The sequence below is a fragment of the Bubalus kerabau genome, chromosome 14 (assembly GCF_029407905.1).
Source record: "Bubalus kerabau isolate K-KA32 ecotype Philippines breed swamp buffalo chromosome 14, PCC_UOA_SB_1v2, whole genome shotgun sequence".
NCBI classification, from domain to species: Eukaryota; Metazoa; Chordata; class Mammalia; order Artiodactyla; family Bovidae; genus Bubalus; species Bubalus kerabau.
In genome coordinates this window covers 33513118-33540999 of record NC_073637.1, presented here as the reverse complement: position 1 = coordinate 33540999, position 27882 = coordinate 33513118, and the positions used below count along the sequence as shown (strand labels likewise).

General features: G+C 37.0%; 1 protein-coding gene across 4 annotated transcripts in view; it reads left to right on the top strand.

Annotated features, from left to right (window-relative positions):
• ARFGEF1 (ADP ribosylation factor guanine nucleotide exchange factor 1) overlaps window positions 1-27882 on the top strand; it is a 162239-nt gene that overhangs the window by 54590 nt on the left and 79767 nt on the right. For all 4 annotated transcript variants that reach the window (XM_055546164.1, XM_055546163.1, XM_055546165.1 and 1 more), the window contains 4 exons: window positions 23027-23057; window positions 23579-23735; window positions 24948-25094; window positions 26633-26812. In XM_055546164.1, coding sequence (XP_055402139.1) covers window positions 23027-23057; window positions 23579-23735; window positions 24948-25094; window positions 26633-26812 — 515 coding nt within the window. The remainder of the gene's footprint in view (window positions 1-23026; window positions 23058-23578; window positions 23736-24947; window positions 25095-26632; window positions 26813-27882) is intronic.

Below are 27882 nucleotides of genomic sequence, written 5' to 3'. Positions count from 1 at the left end.
TGAAATAGCAGATCACTTCAGGGGATTTAGAGTATTCTTTTATTATTGAATTGTGGAACTCAAGGGAGGGCATGCAGAGAGACGAGAGTGACAGGGAGCAGATCTTGCAGAGTCTTGCATGCCATGCTAAAGCACTTGAACTTTATCCTGGTAAAGGTCACTCTGGAACTAATAAGGCTCAGGAATAGAGATGAGGAGTCAGTAGGCCTGATGAGAGATGAGGGCCAACCTAAAGAGGTAGAAAAATGGAGAAATCAAATTTAAGAAGTTATAAAATAGTTCTCATCCTTGGCTATACACCAAGATCACCTGTGGAGCATCTTAAAAATGCAACCATCTACATCACAGTACTGGACATCCTTATTCACTCAGTTTAAACATGGGCCTGAATGTCGTATTTAACTTTTTAAATTTTATATTTTTCATTAACATAGAGTAAAATTGAATTTTTTTTTTACTTTTTACATGAATTGAATTTTAATCCCTGTAAAGATTTGTGTAATCTCTGTCAAAACTGAGATACAGAACAGTTCCAGCACCCCAAAATTTTCTGTATTGATATCTCTTTATAATAATACCTTTTTCACCATCTCTGATCCCTGGCAAGTTCTGTATCATTATAGTTTTGTCTTTTTGAGGCTGTTGTGTACAGTGAAGGCAAGCTTTTGAGACTTACTTCTCTCACTTAGCGTATCTTTGAGATTCATCTAGATTGTTGGATGTTTTAATAGTCTGTTCCTTTTTATTGCTCAGTAATATTCAACTGTATAGTTGTACTACAGTTTGTTTATCCATCACCCACTGAAGAACATCTTAGTTGTTCCCAGTTTTTGGCAGTATGACTAGAGCTGCTGTGAACATTTGTGTATAGATTTTTATTTGAACATAAGTTTTCATTTCTTTAGATTAGGCACCCAGGAGTGGGATTGCTGGGTCACATGGTAAGTATATGTTCAACTTTATAAGAAACTTGTAAAGTGTTTTCCGAAGTGGCCATGCCATTTTACGTTCCCACCATCAGTGTCTAGTAGGAGTTCAGTTGTTTCACAGTCTCACCAACTCTTGCTGATGTCCCTATAAACTATTTTAATAGGGGTGTAGCAGTATCTCATTGTGGTTTTCATTTGTGTTTCTTAAATGGCTAATGATGTTGAATATCTTTTTGTGTATTTATTTGGCATGCATATATCCCTTTGACGTGTCTTAAGTCTTGCTCAGTTTTTTTAAAATTTGGTTATTTTCTTACTATTGAATTTTAAGTTTTAAAGTAAATTTATATACTGTATATCTAAATATGTATATACAAACACAAATCCTATGTCAGATATGTGATTTGCAAATGTCTTCTGTAGCTACCTTTTCATTTTCTTAACAGTGCTTTTCATAGAACAAAAGATTTTAATCTTTATAAAGTCCAGTTTAACTTTTCTTGTGTCTTATTAGTCCAACACCATTTGTCGGAAAGATAGTCCTTTTTCCATTGAAACCTTTGCACTTTTGTTAAAAAACAATTTGTCATCTTTCTGTGTGTCTTTTTTTGGACTCTGTCTATCCTTTCTTCAGTACCACATTGTTTAATTGTGACTTTAAAGTCCTACAGTGAAATCTGTTTCCTCGTACTTTATTCTTTATTAGAATTATTTTATCTATTCTCTCAGTGTTACATTGCTTTTCCTTATTTCATAGGTAGTTACATAGGTCATTCCCTTATCTATGTATGGGAAATTCTGCTGGACTGTTATTATCCGTGAGTTAAATCTGTGGACCAATTTGGAGAGAATTGACAGCCTTTACTGTTTTGAGTTCTCTAATCCATGATGATGATGCATCTCTCCTATTTAGTTTTTCTTTGATTTCTTTCAGTATACATCCTGTACTTGTTTTGTTAGGTTTATACTTAAGAATTTTATTTTGGGGAGAGCTATTATAAATAGTATAGTTTCTTCAGTTTTGGTTTCCAGTTGTTGGTATATAGAAATTTGATTTATTTTTTTGTGTTTAAACTTTGCACAATAAATGCACTTAAAAGTTCTAAGCGTTTTTCTTCCAGATTTCTTGGGATTTTTTTTTTTTTTTTAAGATAACTATGTCATTTGTGAATAAGAACATTTTTATCTATTTCTATACAATTTGTGTGACTTTTATTTCTTTTCCTTGTACTATTGACTTGACTGGGATGTTTGGTACAATGTTGAATAGAAATGGTGACAGTAGCCATTCTTGCCTTGTTCCAGATCTTCGGGGAAAGCATTCAATTTTTCACCATTAAACTTGATGTTAGCTGTAAGTTTTTTATAGTTACTTCTTGAAGTTTCTCTATTGCTAGGTTTCTAAGAGTTTCTTTTTAATCATGAATGGATGTTGAATTTTGTCATATGCTTTTTCTGCATCAATTGATTTGATCATGTGATTTTTCTTCTTTTGCCTGTTTATGTGGTAGATTACATTGGTTGACTTTGTCATTGGTCGATCATGATGTATAATTCTTCCTATAGGTTTCTGTAGGTTGCTGAGGCTTCCGAGGTGGTGCTTAGTGGCAAAGAACACGCCTGCCAGCGCAGGAGACATAAGAGGCACAGGTTTGATTCCTCGGTGGGGAGATCCCCTGTAGGAGAGCATGGCAACGCACTCCATATTCTTGCCTGGAGAATCCCATGGACAGAGAAGCCTGGCAGGCTATATAGTCCATGGGGTTGCAAAGACTCAAGAGATGACTGAAACGACTTAGCACATACAGGTTTCTAGAACAGGTTGTTTTATTTGCTAATATTTTGTTGAGGATTTTGATATTTTTACTCATGAGTGATACTGCTCTCTATTTTCTTTTTCTGTACTGTCCTTGCAGTGTAATTCTTACACTGCCTACCTGGGATCAGGTCAGATTTAACAGGTTAGGGGCACTGTCCTCCACAAAATGCCTCATTTAAGAGTGTCCACAGTGTCCAGGCCATTTGTGCTTCTAACCAATTGGCTACAAATTGGGGGTTCCCACTGTCCCCTTAGATTTGCCAGAACAGCTCACAGAATTCAGAAAAGTGCTTTACTTAGGATTGTAAACGTGCACTTAGTTTTATTAGAAAGGATGCAAATCAGGACAGTCTAAGAGTCCCTTGGGGTGAGCTCTGGCAGAGCCCCAATTGCACAGCTTTCATGGCTTTAGGATGCACCACCCTCTGCCACGTCAGTGTGTATCACCAACCAGGGAAACTCACCCCCAGCTTTGGGTGTCCAGGGTTTTTGTCGGGGCTTCATTTCATGGGCATGATTGATTGTGTAGCCACACGATTGAACCCAGTCTGCAGTCATGAGATCACATGACTGATCTTAGTTGATCTTTCCAGTGTGACTAGCAGGTATCCTGAAACTGCCCTTAGGCCAATCATGAATAAAATGGATACTCCTTTGGGACTTCCACTGCAGGGGTCATGGGTTCAATCCCTGGTTGGGAACCAAGATCCTGCATGTGGCACAGTGCAGGCCCCCCTCACTCCCCCCACCCCCGCTCCAAAAAAGATAGTCCTTTAACTGGGAAATTCCAAGGGGTTAGAGACTTTCTTCTTTCCAGCACTAGGGACAAAAGCCAGCCAAATTGTTAATTATACAGCAGTCCAGTTTTATCATCAGGTTAATACTGACTTCATAAAATGAATTGAAAAGTGTTCTCTCCTGTTCCATTTTCTGAAGGAGAGGGTAGAGAATTGGTGTCCATTTTTCTGTATTTGGTAGAATTCTCCAGTGAAAACATCTGGTCCTGGAGATTTCATTTGTGGTTGTTTTTAAACTAGAAATTCAGTATCTTTAATAGTTGTAGAGCTATTCAAATTATTTCATGTTGGGTGAGTTGTGGTAGTTTGTACCTTTTTGAGAAATTGGTCTGTTTGATCTCAATTGTTGAATTTACGCGTATAGAGTTGTTTGTGCTAATCCCTTTAATGTCTGGTATTTGTAGTGATACTCTTATTTTGGATTCTGATGGTAATTTGTGTCTTTTTTTGTTTCAGTCTTGCTGGAGGTTTGTTAATTAAATCTTTTCAGAGAACCAGCTTTTTCATTCATTTTTTTCCTGTTTTCAATTTCATTGATTTCTTCATATCTTCATTTCTTTCAGCTGTGAAAGTGAAGTGACAGTTGGGTTTAGGTTTATTCTGCTTCTCCTTAAGGTGAGAGGTGAGATTTGAGAACTTATCTCTATTATAAAAATGCTGAAGTTGATTGGCAAGAATACTTAAGTTCTACTCTTAGCAGATTTATACTATATAGTGTTATCAGCTGTATTTACCTCATTATATATTAGGTCTTGATACTTCATTCATCTTATGACTGCAAATTTGTACCCTTTTACCAAGCTTTCCCTCTTTGCCTCAGCCCTTGGCAGCCACCTGTAATTGTGGCTCCTCTCTCTAATTGTGAGTTGAGTATTTTTTCCACATGTAAGTGATACTGTGCAATATTGGTCTTTCTCTGTCTGGCTTATTTCACTTAGCATGTGCCTTCCAGCTTTATTCATGTTGTTGCAAAGCTGAATGATACTTTATTACATTTATATGCCATGTCTTTTTCGTCTATTTACCTGTTGATGGACAGACACTTAGGTTGTTTCTATATCTTAGCTGTTACAAGTAATATGAACTTGGAGAACAGATACCTCTTTGAGATAATGATTTTGTTTCCTTTGGATGTATACCCAGAAGTAGAATTGCTGGATCATACAATAATTCCATTTTTGATTTCTTGAGGAACCTTCATACTGTTTCCCTAGTCACTGTACCAGTTTGCGTTCCCACCTACAGGTTACTAGGGTTTCCTTTTCTCTGCTTCCTTGCCAGCATTTGTTATCAGTTGTAGTTTTGATAGTGGACACCATAACAGATATGAAGTAGTATCTCATTGTGATTTTGATGATGAGCACATTTGATTGACCAGTGATATCGAGCACCTTTTCTCTTACTTGTAGGCTGTTTGTATGTCTTCTTTGGAAAAATTTCTATTCAGGTCTTGTGCCCATTTTAATTGAATTGTCTATTTTTTTGTTGTTGAGTTGTATGAGTTCCTTGTCTATTTTGGATATTAAACCCTTATCAGGTAAGTGATTTGTGAATATTTTCTCCCGTTCCATAGGTTGCTTTCATTTTATTGATGGTTTCCTTTGCTCTGCAGAAGCTTCTTAGTTTCATATAGTCTCACTTTTTTATCTTGCTTTTGTTGCCTTTGCAACAGAATTCAATGTCAAATTCAAAAAATCATTGATGAGGCCAGTGTCAAGAAGCTTACTCTTTGTTTTCTTCTAGGAATTTGATAGTTTCATGTCTTGTGTTTGTCTTTAATCCATTTTGAGTTGATCTTTGTGTATGGTGTTAAGACAAGGGTCCAGCTTCTTTCTTCTTGAATATGGTTCACTAGGTTTTCCCAACACCAGTTACTTGAAGAGACTATTCCTTTCCCCATTGTATATTCTTGGAACCTTGTAGAAGATTCATTAACCATAGTTTATGAATGGGTTTATTTCTGGAGCCTGAATTCTGTTTCTTTGATCTGTGTGTCTGTTTTTATGCCAATGCCATACTTCTTGGATTACTATGGCTTTATAATATAGTTTGAGTTCAGGAAATATGATGATTCCAGCTTTGTTCTTCATTCTCAAGATTGCTTTGGCTAGTCAGGGTCTTTTGTGAGTTCATACATATTTCAAGATTGTCTTCTTCTTCTGTGAAAAATGCCATTAGAATTTTGATAGACATTGTATTGACTCTGGATTGCTTTGGGTAGTGTGGACATTTTAATGATATTTAATTTTTTCTGTCCATGAATGTGGAGTATCTTTTTGTTGGTTTGTGTTCAGTTTCTTTTATCAGTGTCTTACAGTTTTCAGTGTATGGATCTTTCACCTCCTTGATTATTTCTGATTATTGTATTTTTTGAGGTCATTGTAAATGGGGTTGATTTCTTAGAAAATTCTCTTTCAGATAGTTCATTGTTGGTGTATAGAAATGCAGCTAACTTCTGAATATTGATTTTTGTACCCTGCAACTACTGATTTCTGTTATTAGTTCTGGCAGTTCTTGGGTGGAATCTTTGGGATTATCTATATAAGAGTGTGTCATCTGGAAATGAACAATTTTACTTCTTCCTTTCCATTTTGGATGCCCTTTATTTATGTCGTTTTCTTGCCTGTTACCTCTAGCTTAGGGTTTCCAGTACTATGTTGAATGGAGTTGGCAAGAAAGGATATCCTTATCTTATTTTTGAGCTTAGAGGAAAAGCTTTTCACCATTGATTATGATGTTAGTTGGGGGCTTATCATATATGGTCTTTATTATGTTGAGTACATTCCTTCTATATCCACTTTCTTGAGTTCTTACCATGAAAGAATGTTGAATTTTGTCCATTTTTTCCTGCATGTCTTGAAATGATATGGCTTTTATCTTTCATTTTGTTAATGTGCTATGTCTTACAGATTTTGGTATGTTGAACTATCGTTGCATCCCAGGAATAACTTCCACTTGATCTTCTTTTCTAATGTAAACATTCACAGCTGTAAATCTCCCTCTCAGTACATTTTAGCTGTGTCCCACAAATGTATTTGTTGTAGTTTTGCTTTTATTTAGTTTCTGTATTTTTAAAATTTCACTCTGCACTTCTTGACCCTTAGATTGTTTAGAAGTGTATTACTTAATTTCCAGGTGTTTGGAAAATTTACTGTTATCCCCATTCATTTCTAGTTTTATTCCATTGTGGCCAGATAATATATTCTGTATAATTTCTGTTCTAAATTTGTCGAAGTTTATTTTATGACCTAGAATATGGAGTGTCTTGGTGAATATTTATGGGCATTTGAAAAGAATGTATTCTTCTGTTGTTGAGGAGAGTGTTCTATAAGTTCAGATCCTGTTGATTAATGGTATTGTTTAGTTCTGTATCTTTGAAGTTTTTGTCTAGTAGTTCTGATGGGAGTGGGGTGTTGAAGTCTTCAATTGATACTATAGATTTTGTTGTTGCATGTGCATGTAGGATTGCTATGTGCTCTTGTATTAGACTCTCTTACCATTATGTAATGTATGTCCTTTGTTCCTGGTCGTTTTCTTTTTTGTTCTGTCAGTACTTTGTCTGGTATTGATATAATCATTCCTGCTGTCTTTCAATTAGAGTTGATATGGTATATCTTTTGTATTCGTTTACCTTTAACCTACTTGTATCATCATATTTGAAGTAGTTTGATGTAGATAGCATATAGTTAGTTCATACTTTTTGAATCTAGTCTTCCAAACTGTCTTTAATTGTTATGTTTAGACCATTTACATTTAATGTAATACTGTTATGTTAGAACTTAATTCTGCCTTTTATTTTTGCTTTTTGTTATTCCTTCCCCTCCCCCCCCCCCCATGTGTCACTTTTCCTGCCTTCATTTGGGTTGCTTGAACAGATTTTTAGAATTCCATTTCAGTTTTTCTTTCAGTTGAACTTTTAGGGTAGATCTAGTGGTGACAACTTTCTTTTTTCTTTTTCTGAGAAGATTTTGGTTTTACCTTCATTGATAGTTTTACTGAATATGGAACCCTGGGTGACAGTTCTTTTCTTTCAGCTCTTGAAAATGTGACACTGCCTTCAAATACTGGCCTCCCTAGTTTCTGATGAGAAATCCACTGTCATTTGAATCATGTTCCTCTGCAGATAATATGTCTTTTTTTTTAGCCTGCTTTAAAGATTTTTTCTTTGTATTTAATTTTGTAAAGTTTGATTATGATACGTTTTGGCATGGGTTCCTTTTAATCCCTATCCTGTTTGGATTTGGTTAGCTTCTTGAATCTATGGTTTGCACATTTTGCCACATTTGGAAGATTTCATCCTTGACTTCTTCATATACAGCTGAGCCTTGAACATTGTGGGGGCTGGGGCACCAGTCTCTTCACTGCTGTGTGCAGGCATCTTTATGTGTGGCTTTATAGTCAGTCCTTTGTATCCACAGTTCCCTATTCATGGATTTAACAAAACATGGATAGTGTAGTACCATAGCATTTATTGGAAAAAAAAAAAATCTGCGTATAAGTGAACCTGTGCAGTTCAAGCCCATGTTGTTCCGTGGTTATCTGTACTCTTTTGGCCCCCTCCTCTGTTTTTGTTTTAAATGATGGCCACTTTAAAATCTTGGTAGTATGTGTTTGTGTGAGTCGGTCGCTCAAGTTATGTCCAGCTCCTTTGCAACCCCATGGATTGTAGCCTGCTGGACTCTTCTGTCCATGGAATTCTCCAGGCAAGAATACTGAAGTGGGTAGCCAGTCCTTTCTTCAGGGGAGCTTCCTGACCCAGAGATCGAACGCCACTCTCTCTGTTCAGGCAGATTCTCTTTGGAATCTGAGCCACCAGGGAAGCCCTAAATTCTGGTTAGATAAGTCAAATATCTGTGTCGCTTGGGATTGGCACCTGTCAATTCTATTTGCTCATTGAAGTTAATTTAAGATTTTCCTGGTACTCGGTATGATGGATGATTTTCAGTTGTATTCTGGGTGTTTCTGTGTTATGTTGTGAGATTCTGGATCCTGTGTAAGGCTCGCTTTGCAGTCCCCCAGTTTAGGTGTAGTGTACACAGGTTCAGGCAGCACCAGAGTAGATGAAAACAAAGGGCCTACTTAAACTGTCTAGTTGCTGCTGGGCTGGGAGTTGAAATTCAGCTCTCCCTCACTGGACCCTTCTGACACTATCCCTGTTGGGAAGGAGGATTGCCAAGCTAGCATCACCATGCATCGCTTCATCCTGCCTTTTTGCTGTCTTGTGGGATTAGAGTTTAACTGCCCCACTGGCATCACCTTAGTGGGAAAAGCTCAGGGTCACTTGTCCTGCCTCACTGACACCAGATGGGACCATAAGTCCAACTTGCCTCACTGGCACTGCAGGGTAGTTTTTTCCTTTAGTCTTTGGTTAAAATTGGGCACATACTAACGGAAAGTTTTCTGTTCTGTTGGCTGCTTTTCCCTGTCCTTTGGCTAGAGAGACAGGGCTTTTCTTGAGGGTGTTTTTCGTTTGTTTTTGATATGTGCCTGTTGGCAGTTACAGGTTGGAGGCTTCTTCAGCATGCCATTAAGGATGTATGGGAGACTCAGAGAAACCCAGGGAGTTCACTGTGCTGCTCCAAAAGTCCCAGGGTCCCTGAGGCATTTTGCCTTCTTTCTACCATTCAGTCTTCCTTTGTGTGTTGTATTATGTACCCTAGGATTTTTTAGTTGTAAGTGGGAGGACTGGCAAGGAATAGGGCTTATTCCATCTTGGCCAAAACAAATGATCTGTGAGTCTTTTCTCTTTATAATTGTGAAAAAATAGACATATCATAAAATTTTTCATCTTAACCTTTTTTTTTGTTTTTTTTTTTTTTGTTTGTTTGTTTGTTTGTTTGTTTGTACTACACAGCTTGCAGGACCTTAAGTTCGCTGACCTGGGATTGACTCCTGGGCCACAGCAGTGAAGCACCAAGTCCTAACCCTAGACCACCAGGGAACTCTCCATCTTAGCCATTTTTAAGTGTGGTACAGTTAAATAATCTTAAGTACATTCACATTGTTGTGCAGCTCATCTCCAGAATTTTCTTCATCTTGCAAAACTAATGCTTATTACTACTGAACAGATTTTCCACTCTGCCTCCTTTCCCCCAGTCCCCGGCAGCTATTGTTTATTCTGCTTTCTGTCTTTATGAATTTGATTACTCTAGGTTCTTCTTATGAATGAACTCATACAGTATTTGTCTTTTTATGACTGGTTTATTTCACAAAGCGTAACGTCTTCAAGGTTAATCCATGTTTGTAGCACATGTCAGAATTTCCTTCCTTTATCAGGCGTAATAATGGTCCACTGTATGTGCAGTTGACCCTTAAAACAACATAGGTTTGAACTACAAGAGTCCACATATACGTGGTTTTTTTATCATTGGTAAATACTACAGACCTACATGAGCCACAGTTGGTTGAACCTACAGATTTGGAACCACGGATAGGGAGGAATCGCAGGTCTGGAAGAATTATAGCTACATCAGTCAACTTATCTGACTCTAAGTTGCTTGTAAATTTTCCACTGAGTGGAGAAAGTTGGTGCCCCTAACCCCTTAATTGCTCATGGGTCAACCACATTCTGCTTATCCTTCATCGGTTGATGAAACTTGGGTTGCTTCCACATTTTGGTTATTGTGAATAATGCCCCTGTGAACCTGGATGTACAAATATTTAAGACCCTGCTTTTAATTATTTGGGGTATATACTCAGGAGTGAAATTACTCGATCATATTATATTTTAAGTGTTTTGAGGGATTGTCATACTGTTTTCAGTAAGCAGCTATACCAGTTTATATTCCCCCAAACAGTGCACACGGAGTTCAATTTCTCCACCTCCTCACCTCTTGCTACCTGTTTTTTTTTGACAGTAGTCATTCTGATGGCTGTGAAGTGGTATCTCATTGGGGTTTCTGTTTGCATTTCCCTGATGATTAGTGATGTTGAGCATCTTGTCATGTTCTTGTTGGCCATTTGTCTTTGGAGAAATGTCTGTTCAAGTCCTTTGCCCACTTTTAAGTCAGAGTTTTGGTTGTTGAAGTTCTTTATATATTCTGGGTATTAACTCTTAAATAAATGATTTGCAAATATTCTCTCCCATTCCTTAAACTACTTCTTCACTCTCTTGATTATATTATTCGATGCACAGTTTTTAGTTTTTATGTAGTCTAATTTATTTTTACTTTTGTTTCCTGTGCTTTTGGTATCATATCCAACAAATCATTGCCAAATCCAGTGTCATGAAGCTTTTCTTTTATATTTTTTTCTACGAGTTTTAGCTTTTACATTTAGATATTTGATCCATTTTGAGTTAATTTCTGCATATGGTATAAGGTAAGAGTTCATATATTTGTCTCTTTTAACATCAGTCTTAGTTTTAGAAAGATAATAAAAGCCTTTAATAGTAGAAGTTGTTAATAAGCACAAAATTCTAAACAAACTTGAGTTGCTTGGTTATTAGACGTCTCTCTTTTTAACTTTGGTGACCTCCTAAGGCTTTCTGCAGTAATGCACACAAATGTAGTTCTTTTACTTAAGCTACTCTTTTATAAAAATAATATTACTGTTTAAATTGTCTATGGTAGCCGTGAATGTTGTATAAAAAAGCAGAAAAACAAGTAATCATAGAATAAGAGAGAAGGACCAGCATTCTCTTTTTTTTTTTTTTTTTTAATAGTGTTCAGCTAGATTTCATGGTGTGCTGGAAAAAAACCCAGATAGGCAATTTTTAATCTGGATTTTGTTATTAGCTCTGAGACCAATTTCGTTTCTTTGGATCTCTTTTGTTCATCTGTAGTGCCTCCTTCATAGTTATTATAGAATTAAATGAGATAGTATATATAGTCAATAAATGTGAAGTTCTTACCCCCTATATTGTGATTTTCGAAGAATGTATATACAATTTATTTACAAAACTAAGTATCTGCATAATATTAAAATAGTTGTTTAAGTCATTTGAGTTTAAGTCATTGAGTTTTCAAAGTAAAGTGACAGTTACCCTTTACTATTATAGAAGGAGAGTCTATTGAGCTTATAACTCTTTTTTTTTTTAATTTTATTTTTAAACTTTACAAAATTGTATTAGTTTTGCCAAATATCAAAATGAATCCGCCACAGGTATACATGTGTTCCCCATCCTGAACCCTCCTCCCTCCTCCCTCCCCATACCATCCCTCTGGGTCGTCCCAGTGCACTAGCCCCAAGCATCCAGTATCGTGCATCGAACCTGGACTGGCAACTCGTTTCATACATGATATTATACATGTTTCAATGCCATTGTCCCAAATCTTCCCACCCTCTCCCTCTCCCACAGAGTCTTTTATAACACTTATATACTGTCCACCATATATATTATACTTTAATAAAAAGATTACTCAAAATATTCTACAGTATAGTGTTAACTAGATTTATATCTATATTGTGGGATCATGGTTGGTGTTTTTTTTCTTCTTTATACTTTCCTATATTTTCCAGATTTTTTGAACTGATCATGGTTACTTTTAAAATTATATTTTAAAAGACATTTTAAAGGTAACTTCACACTGAAGTGTTTATAGATTAAATGGTATGCCTGGAATTTGTGTACCATTGAACTGAACTCATTGGGGAGGGGAGCGTGAAGTGGGTGGAGGGTATAAATGGAGTATGGTCATTGTTGAAAGTAGATAATGGGACACGGGATTCGGTATATTATCCTCTACTGTCAAATGTGTTTGGAATTTTCAGTAATAAAAAAATTTTTTTAATTGTTAAAATGAAAGAGTACACTGTGAAATGGGAGACTTAAAAAGGACTCAAGAATAAGATGATTTTCTTTTTTACAAGAAGAGCAATTTGTTTTATCTCAAAGTTGCTCTGTGACATGTGGGATCTTCCCTGATCAGGGATCAAACCCATGTCTCCTGCACTGGCATGTGGATTTGTTACCGCTGAGTCACCAGGAAAGCCCCGATCCACTCTTTTTTACATTCTTTTCCCATTTAGGTCATTACAGAGGATTGAGTTACAGTTACCTGTGCTAGGTCCTGACTAGCTATTTTATATGTAATAAAGAACCATAACTTTCTTCAATTCTCTAAAGGCTAAGAGAGGTAAGGAAACTGCAGAAGAAAAGGTTGAAGCTGGCAAAGATTGGTTCATGAGGGTTAAGAAAAGCTGTCTCTAGAACATAAAAGGGCAAGGAGAAGCAGGAAGTGCTGCTGTAGAAGCTGCAGAAGTTTCCAGAAGATCTAGCTAAGATCACTAATGAGGGTGGCTGCCCTAAAAAGCAACTTTTCAGTATCAGTGAAACAGCCTTGTATTTCAGTATCAATGAAACAGCAAAACCATAACCACTGGATCACCAGGGGATTCCCCCAAAGTATTTTTTAATTAGAGTATGGACATGTTTTTAAGGCATAACGCTATTATGGCACACTTAATAGATTACAGTATAGTATAAACATAACTTTTATAGGCCCTGGGATGCCATCTAGGACTTTCATAGCTAGAGAGGAGAAGTCAGTGACTGGTTTCAAGGCTTTGAAAAACAGGCTGACTCTGTAGTTAGGGGCTAATTAATGCAGCTGGTGACTTTAAGTTGAAGCCAGTGTTCATTTGCCATTATGAAAGCCCTAAGCACCCTTAAGAACCATGCTAAGACTCTTCTGCCTGTGCTCGGTCAATGCAGCAACAAAGCCTGGATGATAGCATATCTGTTTACAGCAGGGTTACTGAATATTTTAAGCCCACTGTTGAGACCTACTGGTTAGACAAAAGATTCCTTTCAAAGTATTTCTACTCACTGACAGTATTCCGGGTCACCGAAGAGCTCTGTTGGAGATGTACAACGAGATTCATGTTTTCATGCCTGTTAATAACACATTATCCATTCTGCAGCCCACAGATCAAGAAGTAATTTTCACTTTCAAGTCTTATTAATGAAGAAATATGTTTTGTAAGGCTATACCTGCCGTAATAGTGATTCCTTTGATGTTTCTGGGCAGAGTAAATGAAAATCTCTGGAAAGGGTCCACCATTCTAAATGCCATTAACATTTGATTCATGGGAGCAGATCAAATACTAACATTAACAGGAGATTGGGAGAAGTTGATTTCAACCCTCATGAGTGACTTTAAGGAGTTTGAGGGTTCATTGGAGGAAGTAACTGCAGATGTGGTAGAAATAGCAAGAGAAGTAGAATTAAAAATGGAGCATGAGGATGTGACTGAATTGCTGCAGTCTGTGATAAAGCTTTAACAGAAGAGGAGCTGCTTTTTATGGATGAGCAAAAGAAAGTAGTTTCTTTAGGTGTAATCTATTCCTGGTGAAGATGCTGTGAAGATTTTTGGAATGACAACAAAGGATTTAGAATATAACATAAATTTTGTTGATTTTGAATCTGCAGCAGCAGATTTTGAGAGGATTGACTCCAATTTTGAAAGTTCTACTGTGGGTAAAACACTGTAAAATAGCATTGCATGCTACAGAGAAATTGTTCCTGAAAGGAACAGTCAATTGATGTGGCAGACTTCACTGATGTCTTATTTTAAGAAATTGCCGTAGCCACCCCACTCAGCAACCCCCACCCTCATCAGTCAGCAGCCATCAACTCCAAGGCAAGACCCTCCACAAGGTGAAGGTTTGAATGATTGATAGTATTTTTTAGCAATAAAATATTTTTTGTTTTGTTTTGGGAGGGGCGGCGCCACACCGCCTGGCTTTCAGGATCTTAGTTTCCAGACCAGGGATGGAACCTGTGCCTGTGAGTTGAAAGCACAAAACCATAACCACTGGATCACCAGGGGATTCCCCCGAAGTATTTTTTAATTAGAGTATGGGCATGTTTTTAAGGCATAATTCTATTATGGCACACTTAATAGATTACAGTATAGTATAAACATAACTTTTATAGGCCCTGGAAACCAAACATTTGTGTGCCTTTATTGCGATACTTGCTGTATTGCAGTGGTCTGGGACTGAACCCTCCAGGATCTCTGAGGTATGCTTGTATACATTTATGAAATGCTTTCATAAAATTAAGCTTGGGTGGTTGCCTGCTGCTGCTGCTAAGTCACTTCAGTCGTGTCCGACTCTATGTGACCCCATAGACGGCAGCCCACCAGGCTCCCCTGTCCCTGGGATTCTCCAGGCAAGAACACTGGAGTGGGTTGCCATGGCCTTCTCGAAGGCATGAAAGTGAAAAGTGAAAGTGAAGTCACTCAGTCGTGTCCGACTCTTAGCGATCCCGTGGACTGCAGCCAACCAGGCTCCTCCGTCCATGGGATTTTCCCAGCAAGAGTACTGGAGTGGGCTGCCATTGCCTTCTCCATCACACTTCCTAGATGCTCCTAATATTCTTATGAGTGGTTGTTTAGTTGCTTAGTCGTGTCCAACACTTTTGTGACCCCATGGACCATAGCCCATCAGGCTCCTCTGTCCATGGGATATCCAATGCAAGAATAGTAGAGTGCATTTCCATTTCCTTCTCCAGGGCATCTTCCCAACCCAGGGATCAAACCCCTGTCACCTGCATTGGCAGGCAGATTCTTTACTGCTGAGCCACTGGGGAAGCCCCATTCTTACGAGATAGAAATCTAAATATTATTTTGCCTGTTTGAAAAGTCTATAAACTCAAGTTTAGAAAGGTCATACAGTGGCAGACCTGGGGTTTGACTCTCAATCTTTCGGGGCTTCTAACCCATTTCTTGCTACTGTATTTTGCTTATGCAGCCAAGTTGAAATAGAACTCAAGGCCCTGACTTCCACAAGTGCAGTATTCTTTCCGTGATCCCATAGCTGTGGCTTCTGCATATCTTCCTTTGAGCAGAATCTATGAAATGTCGATTGTTTATTTACCAGTAGGGATGTTAACACTGAGAACAATAACTGTTCTTGTTGATTTTCACTGTAGCCACTGCAAGTTGTTGATCGAAGACGGCCGCTGCATTCCTTTCTGTCCAAATATTTAGTTCTGTTAAAGGACCATGTTCATAATTCATGATTTCACTAAGAGTTTATTTTGTCTTAGTTTTCTTTAAATTTGGCTCACCTTTATATTTATCCCTTTAGTGTCATTAGACAGGCACTTGATCTGAATTCTATTGAGATTTTTTATTTTGTATTTTATACATGAAGCCTGGAAATGGAAAGAATTATTGAGTTGAAATATTTACTATTCTAATTACATTTCTAATTTTGATTTTCAAAATACGATTTTTTTTCTATTTCTGAATTAACAGGCAGCACAGTGGTTTATTGTTTTGTTAGAACTTGCATGGGCACATTGGAAAATTATAAAAACAGTGTTGTTCTAAAGTTAATATTCTTTTTAAATTAATATGTCATTGAAATTTAGTCCTTTGATTTAGGCTTATTCCATAGCAAAGTCATACTTAAATCATTCTAAATCCTTCTTGTCATCTTGGGTAAGTCACTTCAGGTTTTTTATTCAGGTTATTTAATCTGTAAAATGGACATGTTGGCAGTACTGTCTGCTGTTCTAAGAATTAATATGTATGTAGAACTTTTTGGTAAATTGTAACATGCTACACAAATACAAGATATTTTTGTTGTTTATTAGACTTGTTTGTATTTGTGTGATTTTGGTGAGCTAATCAATTTTCATTATCTTAGAAGACATTTCTCATTAACCTCAGTTTTATTGATGTACCACACATTGAAGAAACAGTTTCAGTCTATTAGAATTTTTCATTCCTACTTTTAAGTTATTTACCATGGAAGATTTACTTAAGTACATTAGAGAAGATAAATTTCAGTAGTATGCCATGTCTGCAGGGAATGTTCCAAAATCCCCAGTGGATGCTTGGAACAGTGGGTAGCTATTGAACCATCTGTATACTGTGTTTTTACCTAAACATACATACCTATGATACAGTTTTAAGTACAGTAAATTATGAACAATTAACATAGAACAATTAAAGCAATATAAGGTAATAAGATTAGTAAATATGGTCTCTTTCTCTAAATATATCTTATTGTAAAAATTTAACGCCTTTTCCATCTTAACTAAGCACTTAACACACTATGGCTGTAACTTTTGCAGTTTGAGGTGTGACAGCAAAATTAACACAAATTTCTTTTTCTTTCTTCACAATTTTGTGTGTAGAAGGTTCGTTTTTACCGAATATCTTAGCAACCTCAGCCTTCAGGTTTTTTTCTTTCCTTATTAAGTCAAGAACTTACACCTTTTCACTTAAAGAAATTACGTTTAGTTACGTGCACGCGTGCTCAGTTGTGTCCTACTCTTTGTGACCCCATGGACTATAGCCCGCCTGGTTCTTCTGTCCATGGGATTTCTCGGGAGAGATTACTGAAGTGGGTTGCCATTTCCTCCTCCAGGGGATCTTCCCAACGTAGGAACGGAACCCACATCTCTTGCTTCTAGGGATCAAACCTATGTCCCTTTCATCTCCTGCGTTGGGAAGATGGGAAGCCCAAAAGAAAGCACTTTAAGTGAAGCTAAAACTACTCTTTACCAGCATCACTGCTCTTGCACTTTGGGGCCATTTTTCAGTCACATACGGGTTACTTGAACACAGCACTGTGATACCATCTGTGACTGTTGATCCTGATAACCAAGAACAATAATAAGTCAGAGCAGGAAACTCTGAAGAGATGGATGGTTCATGCCGTTAATGGGACCAAACAGGACCAAATGGTGTGGGTTAGCACAGGATTTCATCACACTGCTCCACATGTCATGCAGTTTAAAACTTCTGTTTATTTCTGGAATTTTCCATTTAATATTTTCAGACTGCAGTTGACTGTGGGTAATTGAAATTTCAGAAAGGGAACCATGAGAGGGGGTCTACTGTATATGTAATCTTTGGCTAGAAATCAGGGTCTAAATTTAAAAGTTGTATAGTGCCTTTCTGTTACAAGTAATGAACAATCTTTTCAAACGTTAACTTTGGGAATTGTAAGTTTGAGTGATCGTAGGCTGATGGTCGGAGAAGGCAGTGGCAACCCACTCCAGTACTCTTGCCTGGAAAATCCCATGGACGGAGGAGCCTGGCGGGCTGCAGTCCATGGGGTCGCTAGAGTCGGACACGACTGAGCGACTTCACTTTCACTTTCATGCCTTGGAGAAGGAAATGGCAACCCACTCCAGTGTTCTTGCCTGGAGAATCCCAGGGATGGGGAAGTCTGGTGGGCTGCCGTCTATGGGGTCGCACAGAGTCGGACATGACTGAAGCGACTTAGCAGGAGCAGCAGGCTGACTGTGGCTCTTGTGTCCAGTTTTCATTTAAGTGGGAGCATCCCGTCTCTCCCCCTTAGGTGGCTTCTCCTGTTTTTTGGTGGCAATTTCACTTTACACCTTTATTCTGAAAATTCCACCAATATTCAACCCATTGAGGACAGTTAGAATGTTTGCAGTCAGAATTTTGCCCTTCTTTTTGACACATCCTCCAGAACCATATTGGGCTTCCCAGGTAGCTCAGTGGGTCAAGAATCCTCCTGTCAATGCAGGAGACATGTGTTTGATCCCTGGGTCAGGAAGATCCCGTGGGGAAGGAAATGACAACCCACTCCAGTATTCTTGCCTAAGGAATTCCATGGAAAGGGGAGCCTGGCAGGCTGTGGTCACTGGGGTCACAGAAGAGCTGGACTCGACTTAGCGACTAAGCACACACGCACACTGGAGCAATAGTATCAAATGGGGCTCTGCTGGCTTTCCGTGGAGAGGGCAGGACTATTGGCTTTTGAATGAAAATCTGTTCTTCTCCCTTTGTATTTCAGAAAATAGCCACTCCTATCTAGTTTTGACTGTGATACAAAAACATTTATTTGAGATTCAGCAGCAAATTTGGTAATATAAAGGACTGCTCAGTTTGGTTTATGGTGCTTGTTTCCTTTTATAGAAGACTGCAAGGTAAATTTTAGCTTAGCTCAGGGCAAAATGATACACATACATAATCAGTAAACTTTCTAAGCTGTGTAAGAGCACTTAAATTATTGCATTGATAGCTGTGACAGTTTTTATTGTAAGCCATGGCGATTGATAAAATCTTACAGTATAAGATCTTTCTGCTGCCTTTAGATTGGAAGGAAGATGGTGGTGAGAGGAGTAGTGTAAGAAAAAGTTATCTTTCTGTTTTCTGGGTGCTAAAAAGAAACTTCAACTGGTCTTCTGTTTTAAATTACTTTGTACTTCATAGCTATCAATTATTTATATATGATTTAGTCATAATTTTGTAAATGAATTTTGCAGAGGACCTCCAAGTCCTGAGGAGGCTGCTAAATCTATTACAAGGGTAGAAGTCCAGGCTGCATTTTTATACCTGTTAACCACCTGGACTCCAATTGCTCAGAATCCACTGGAACTTTCCACATTCCTGGCAGGTTTTCTTTTTGTGTGTGTGTGCTCCTCAGTTAGCTGTCTCTCCCATTTGCCAGAGTTATTTCAAATCCCAGTCTCCTCCTGCCTCCTTAGCCTTTTCTAAGGAGGCCCAGTTACCTATTGCTGTATGATAAACCAGTCCAAGACTTAGTGGTGTGACTCAACAACCATTTTATTATGCTCAGAGTCTCTGTGTTCCAGGAATTCAGGTGAGCCATGTTGCTGCTCCACAGCATCGGGAGTCTCAGGTGAGAAGACACAAATGCTGGGGGAGATATGAATGGCAGAGAACTGGAATCCTTGGGAGGCTTCTTCACTCAGCGTGTCTGGTGCCTGGTCTGCGATGATTTGAAAGCTGGGCTCAACTGGTGTTGTTGACTGAACAACTTACATACAGCTTCCCGGTGGCTTGGACTTCCCACATCAGGGCCTTTGTGTTCCATGAGTGGGTGTCTGGAGACCCAGCATTCCAGGAGAATTGGTCAGGAGCTGCTTGGCCTTTTCTGACCTGAATCTTGGTGGTGTTCCCTGTCACTTCCACTGTATGCTATTGGTTAGGAATGAATTTCCGAGGCCAGCCATACATAAGAAGGATGAAATTAGACTGTCTTCTCTTGGTGAGGTGTGCAAGGTCACTCTGCAGAAGGGCATGTGGGGGTGGAAAATAAAATAGTGACTATTTTTGAAAATACAGTCTGTCACATTATTTCTTGATCTTCAAATTCATATACCTGAGTGCCTGCTGAATACTGCCACTTGAACATCCCCATTGCTTAAAACAAGATACGACCAAAATTTTCCTCCTCTTGTCCCGTGCACCTTCACCCCAACTACTGCACAGCGAGAAAACTGTTTGGTGTCTAAATTAGTGATACCTTTAGTATCCAGTTAGGCAAGCCCCATCTTCTCTTCTTGCTCCTTCTCCTCCTAGATAAATGAGATTGTTTCATTGTTTTTCCTCCCATGATGTCCATGGAATCACATTTACTCATCCCTGGTGTCACAGCTTTTGTTCAAGCCATTATCTCTCTCTTCCGTAAATACTGTAACATTCTATTTAATGCCTGTATTTTTGTTTAATCCTTAACTGTTTGAAATGTGATGCTAAAGTCATAGGATTGGCTTTGAAAAAGTAAACCTAACAGAATATATATACTTTGTTATTTTTCAAAGCGATCCCTTACATTTATGTAGTATTTTAGAAATGTTTTGTTTCAAATTGCTTAAATGTATAGTCATCTTTAGTCATTGTTGATCCAAATTACTGCTTTTAATTAATCCTATATCATCTTTATAGTCTGGGTTACAGACTTCTTTCAGAATCTAATGAGAGTTACATACTTTTTCTAAAACACTGCTTGCAAACTGACAATTTGCCATGGTTTGCAGAAGCACTGAAGTTAAGAACTTTTGTTTTGAGGTCACATACCATTCTTCATGCTTGGCTCCAAACCACTTGTGGTTAATTGGTGGTTAGAATTTGATTCCTTTTCTAGAGATTTTTTTCCTTCTATGAGATTATTCATTTAAAAGAAGGAAGCAGGCAGGAAAGAACTGAAGGCAATGAATTCCACAAATATTTTTGAATACTGGCAGTATTATGATAATCGAAGCATAACCTCCCACAGTTACTGCTCTGAAGGAGACAGTACATTGGACGTGTAAGTTTTAATATGTTTATTACAGACTCTTCATTTGGCTTTGTCTTTCCTTAGATTGGGAGCTTCCCTGGTGGCTCAGATCGTAAAAAGTGTCTGCTTGCAATGCGGGAGATCCGGGTTTGATCCCTGGGTTGAGAAGATCCCCTGGAGAAGGAAATGGCAACCCACTCCAGTACTCTTGCCTGGAAAATTCCATGGATGGAGGAGCCTTGTAGGGTTGCAAAGAGTTGGACAAGATTGAACAACTTCATTTTCACTTTTCCTTAGATTGGGGCTTCCCTTGTGGCTCAGCTGGTAAAGAATCCACCTGCAATGTGGGAGACCCGGGTTCAACCCCTGGTTTGGGAATAACACCTGGAGAAGGGAAAAGCTACCCACTCCAGTATTCTGGCCTAGAGAACTTCATGGACTGTATAGTCCATGGGATCACAGAGAGTCAAACACAACTGAGCAACTTTGACTTCACTTCCTTAAATTATCAATTTGCTTTGAGTGAGTAAGTGCTGTTGCTCTGTAAGCTGTAAGACAGTGATGTCATGAGAAGTAAAGTGATGTCATGAGAGGTAGATGTAAATCACATGTATCATACATATGCATTTTAATAGAATTTCTTGAAATCTGTATAAATGTCATTTTGAAGTTTATATTGTACTGTCAGTGGGGGAAAAGAAAACTGCTCAGCAAGTTGATGGAAATCATATTATGAGACAGAATATTGAATATACTTGGGGAACCAGGTACATAACTTGCATGTGATCAGCTTTTTTTTTTTTTTAATAAATCATTCTTTCCTGCTCATTAAACAAGTCCTGTGCCTTATTAACTGTTCTGGTAATTTAATATACTTTGTTTGCAGTAACCTAATGTACCCGAAAGAGTAAAACTTGTGTTTCTTTTAAAATACTTTAAAATCTATACTTTTTATGCTAATTTACACTGACCTGTTTCCTCCAATTTTTAACCTTTTCCTTCTATATATAATATGGTGGTGGTTTCTAAGGTTTTAGAAACATTGTATAAAAATGGTTGTGAAGGGATAGGGTGAGTTAATGGCTAGAGAGACAATGATTCCTGAAAGAATTTCAGTACTAAAGTGTTATGACTACATATTTAAAACAAACAAATCCAGCGTCTGGTTTTTGTTTTACTTCAGCTCAAGAGTGAGGACTTTTATCACGTCTGTATTGTCTAATTGCGTCGCCTAGTGTTTCCAGAGCAGTGTCAGAACGGTTTTGCTGTTTGTGGTCATCCTTGTAAAGAGTCTGACTGTAATGGGAAAATATTTCACAGTTAAGCACCAAGTGGTTTTGAATTTGAGTATACTATTTCTTAATTTGATACTTTAGTATTTTGTTTTTTCTGGGTTTTTTTTCCTTTAAAAATTGAGAATTAATTAGTTTACAGTTGAGACTTGAACAGTGCAGATTTGAACTGCGTGAGTTCACATGTACATGGATATTTTTCAGTAGTAAATACTGCAGTAGCACACATCCTTGGTAGATTGAATCCTGGATACAGAGGAACAGCAGAAGTGGAGGGCTGACTGTAATTTAGCCCTCACCTTGTGCAAGGGTCAACTATACTTCTCGATTCTACTGTTGAAGGCCAACCTGAAGCAAACTCTTTTCAAGCCCTGATTCGTCAGAGAGGCAATTGCCTTGAATGAGGTGTTACTGGGCATTTATTACAAGTTAAGAAATGTGTTAGTCCATGTAAAACGTAATAGTGCTTATCCCATAATAAATACTCAATAACTATAGTTATTATTAATGGTATATTTGAATGCTTTTCTTACAAATTTCCTACAGGTTTAATCAATTAACCAGATTCCTCAATTTATTATTAAATTTAAGGTTATTCTATGACAGGTACAATTCCTCACATTTACCTCATCTCTATTGGATATAAACAGCAAAAGGGGAAATTTCCCATTAAATTGGGCATGTGTATGTTATAGTGCCTTGTATAGTCATAAGTAGAAAAATTGGTTAAATATCAACACATCTGTACATGATCAAGAATTTATAGTCCTGGCCTGATAATCGCCTTGAGATAATCCCAAGGGGGTATCTTGAGTTATTTTCCTCACCCACATGTGCCTTATATTTTGTCATTTGAATACAGTATACATATTATTCTGTTCTTAATATTAATGCCTTTGGTTAATGCAAATACTAACTTGACCCTCCTCCCCCAAGAAAAAACTACTTTGAGAAAAGGAAATGCTTTGAAAATTAGTAATCTGTCATTTGTACCTATTCTTGTGGTTGTTAATGTATGTTCTTCATAAGTCTTATAGAATTATATTATTTGTGTAAATTAATACATTTGGCAGCAACGGAGTTTTAATACCTGATTTTTTTTGAAATTGTATTCTTCCCGACATCTTATAGAAGTTATAAATTAAAAAGCCTGTAATCAAATTAGTTAATGATCTTTCTCTTGTCAAGTTTTCTAATGTACGCTTCTTTTCTTCTCCTGCCCCCAACCAGAGGAAATAAAAGCGGAAACTGAAAAGCAGAGGTTTGTGGGTTTTTTTTTCCTTCAGTAAAAATAATTTGCAAACTTATTAGTCTTGGCAAAATAATAATGTAGTCATCTCTGTTTGGATGTGGCAGATTTTCTGTATGTGATCTTTATAATAAAATCAATTTTTAAAAAATGATTTTGAGAAATATTATAAACGTACTTACAAATACAAAAAGATTTTATAAATAAGCGTATTTCTGAAATACTGTAAGATATGCTTTGTCTTTCCTTAAAGACTGATTCATGTTTAGAAAGATTACTAAATATTTAGTAACCTATATAATTTAAAAATTAATTGTTTAATTAAATAATTTTCTTGAGTTTAGTTATAGCTTTGATGACTAGCTTATGACCTGTAGCAAATCACTTAACTTCTCTGGGCTTTGGTTTCCTCATGAAATACGAGAAAATGAAGATTGGTTTAGCACAGTGCCTTTTAGAACTGGAATTAGAGTGAGAATATCATCAAGATGATGAATATGATATTCTAATCAAACTCTTCGTTTTTCCTTTAGTCCTCCTCACGGAGAAGCAAAAGCTGGATCAAGCACCCTTCCACCAGTGAAATCAAAGACAAATTTTATTGAAGCAGACAAGTACTTCCTCCCCTTTGAATTGGCATGCCAGTCCAAATGTCCCCGCATAGTCAGTACATCTCTAGATTGTTTACAGGTATGTATAAAATGGCACTATCTAAAAACCCTCCAATTTGAATGTATTCCTATATATTACAGTTGATGAATAGCTCAGGCATTTTATGTGAAAGCCTTGATTATTCTTTTTGTGGTAAGAAACTAAATGGTTTCTTACACTCAAGAGAAACAGTAGTTGCAAAAAGATGTTTCTAGGTTAAAGGTAAACAAATCATTAGTTAGCTTAGTGAGAGGCAGTGTTTTCTAAGGTTATTAATAATGAAAGTTAACCTGCTGGTAATTTTGCATATTTCATTATTTGCAGTGATTTTACTAGATGCTTGCTGTTTTATGTAAAGCAGTAGGTTAATATTAACAGTTCAATATTTATACTTACTACAAAACTTTAGCACTGACCTTTATTTATATCAGAAAATTCTTTTCTGTCTTCCTGTTTTACTTAACACACACAAACATGCGTGTGCGCACGTGTGTATGCAGATTCTCTTAGATATTTGTGAGACAAACCTCCAGAGAGTCAGTCCTTCTCTTTTCAGGTATTTTCACTGTTTGGGGATTATACCTTTTAAACTAACAATTGAGTGGAAAAGATCATATCCATATGATTTGTTGTTAAGATAGGTTAAGGATAAGTTCATTTGATTTGTGGCCTTGTTTTCTCTGAAAAATTAAAATTATAATATCTAAGGCCTTCCTTCCAGGGTTGTAATGGTAATGATACATGAACAAATCTGTGATACATTGTGGCCAGTGTGTGGAAATTGGGTTTCAGCATATTCACAGATCCAGTTTGGAAACAGATTTGGGTCATTTGAGTGTGTTAAGATAGCTTTCACAAAAGCAGTATCAGTAATGTTTGGATAGAAAGCAGTGAGTTGTTACAACTCATCAGAGACAAGTTCTAAGGCCTGCCTTTGTCAAAGTATTGCCCGATGGTTTTGTTATCATTATTTTGCTGTTTTTGTGATTATTACAAGTGTAAATGATTTTACATGTTTATAGCTAATAAAGCTTTCTTCAGGAAAAGTTGGTATAGCCTTGACTTTTGCTATATCTTAATATTTTTGTGTAAAAAATTTAACATATAATCAATTTGTATATTATAATTTTAATGTGTATTTCATTAGTGTATATGTGTGTGTTTGTGTGTGTGTGTGTGTGTGTGTGTGTATATATATATATATATATTTGTTAGCTTAATCAGGATATTTATCTTCTTTCTTGGTTTCAGAAACTTATTGCTTATGGGCACTTGACTGGCAATGCTCCAGATAGTACAACACCAGGCAAAAAATTAATTGATAGAATTATTGAAACAATTTGTGGCTGTTTCCAAGGTCCTCAAACAGATGAAGGAGTTCAGTTACAAATAATAAAGGTAATTAATTATAAGAACTGAATTTGTTATTCATTATCTGTACTTTTTAAAATCAGAAGCCTTTTACCTTGACTTCCCTGGTGGTTTAGATGGTAAAGCATCTGCCTACAATGTGGGAGACCCAAGTTTGATCCCTGGGTTGGGAAGATCCCCTGGAGAAGGGAATGGCAACCCACTCCAGTACTCTTACCTAGAAAATCCCATGGACGGAGGAGCATGGTAGGCTGCAGTCCATGGAGTCACGAAGAGTCGGATGTGACTGAGCGACTTCGCATTCACTTTTACCTTGAGAGCATTGGGAAAAGTCATTTTTTGAGCTTTCCAGATAAGATGAAGTTCATTTGGGCTTTTTAGATTCTATTTCAGGGAACTTTATTATTAGATGCTGAGAGTTCACTAGGGGAAGACTCTTACTTTGAAGGTCCCAGTTTAGGCCCCCAGAATCTTCCAGAGCTTTTCAGTTTCTGGCATGATCTATGTTTTGAGCTTTAGGGTAGCATGTGAAGGTCCCGTGACCCTTCTAGTTTCTTCTTCTCCTGTCATACCCCTGGTAGTCGGCTTTCTAGTCCCAGGCTTCACCATGTGAAACACTTGTGCACCGGTTTCCCTGTGTCCCTTGCGCCTGTCAGTCTGCTGAACCTGCTCGGGTAGTCCTGTCCTAGGTTTGTGCTCTGATACACCTGGATCATTAAACTCCTTTAAAGAAAAATCACTCATTTGTGTTTTCAGTCTGATATGTAGATACTCAGTTTTTAATGTTACTGCTGATAGTAGTGGTGGTATGTTGATTTGTCAGCAAAATTCTCTTGTACTATTAGTACTTTAGTTTACATGTATAATGTGTTCCTTTACATGTGGTTATCACCCCTCTGAGCTTTTCAGTCTCAGCATTCTCTTCATAAATCATAAAATATCTTGATTCTAAAAAAGCGACCCAGTCTGGCCTCTCATTTGCAGCTTCATGTCAGCTGTGGTTTGTTTAGTATGTGCTCAGTGCTGACCTGCATGGCACTGAACAGCATGTTAAAGGAAGGACAAAGATACGAGTCCTTGCTTTTGAGAAATTGAGTAATGTGTGACAGTTCACATAAATTAAAGCTGTTCATTTTATTGGAGGATTATTTTAAATGTTTTATTTTAAAACATTTAAAACATTTATCTTCAACAATAACAACAGCACACTGAGTTCAGTCTAAAAGTTAGATCTCAGAAAAATTTGAAAGTGAATAGGACACTATATATTCTGTAAAGTTGATGTTTAGCTCAACGGATACATCATATGAAGCATATATCTGTGCTATACTATGACAGTATTAATGTGCATTTTAGTAGACTAAAATAATATTTCTGTTAAAATGACACAGTTGATGATATATTTAAGGTAGGTAGAAACTCTTGTATACTTTACCTTAGAGTGGTAATGGTGTCTGAAAGTTTTTAATTCTGATACAAAAATAGCCATGTATTTTTGTGCTGAAACTCTGGATGTGAAAAATTGCTTTATCTTAGTTTTCTTCTTCTTTTTTTTTTTTTTTAAGGCTTTACTAACTGCAGTAACATCTCAACACATAGAAATTCATGAAGGAACTGTACTGCAAGCTGTGAGAACATGTTACAATATATATCTAGCAAGCAAAAATCTCATCAATCAGACAACAGCCAAAGCTACTCTTACTCAGATGTTAAATGTTATCTTTGCACGCATGGAAAACCAAGCAGTAAGTATTAAAAAATGAGAGAGATGGTATAGAACACCACAGGCATCAACTATAGAAAATATTTTGAAAAAATTATAATAAAATCTTTTGTGACTGTGCAGAAAATATCTTCGTTTACAGTTTTATGTACTGGAGATCTGTGGTATTTTGTTTTGACTGGCTTACTGACTTGTTTGCTTTTGGATTAAAATGTTTTGTGTTTTTTTCTCATCACAAATAGAATTTGAAAGATAGAGATTGATTGGCCTCATCCTGATGGAAGTGTTTATGAATTGATATTTTTATTGCTCTCAAGCTTAGATCAGTGAATGTAGTTAGAAAGTTACCTAGTGTGATCTATTCTTATAGAAAATTATTCATTGAGCCTTTAAAAAGTGAAATAAATTTATGTAGTAATGGAATATATTTGGGGAGGAAAGTAAGAGACCAGCAGCTAGAGAATCTTTTTTAATTGTTTAGGTCTTCATAATTGAAAACCAACTTCAGACTTTTTATTTTGAACTGATTTTAAACTTAAAAATTACAGAGGTATTTACAGAGATTCTCTTTATTCTGCTTTACTTAATACCGATGTCTTACATAATCATATTACAATGTTGAGAAACAGGAATTCACACTGGTATAATACTATTAAGTACAGTAACCCTGATTACTTGCTTAAAGTGGTATCTTCCAGGTTCCTCTACTGAAAATTTATTCTTTTACATTTAATAAATATCTTGGAGATTCTTTCACACTCCCCCACACCCAATTTGAGTATCCCTCAGTAGATCTTGTTGGCAACAGTTATTACTGCAGTGTTTTCCTGATACAGGTTTTTGTTTGTCTCTCCTTATATATTTATTAACCAGAGTTAATTCCCCTTTCATATTTTTTCATTCAATTTTTAACTTCTATCAGTCCGTATTCATGGGTGTTTATTCTGTGGTTTCTAATCTAATTCTGTTATTATTTTGTTGCCCCAGATAGTCCAGCTTTGGCCTTCTGTCCTTTTTGACAAGCCCATGTCCTTTTTTGAGTACTTCTGGAATCTCAGGATGTTCCGGGCTCATTTTGAATTTTTTCTGCTT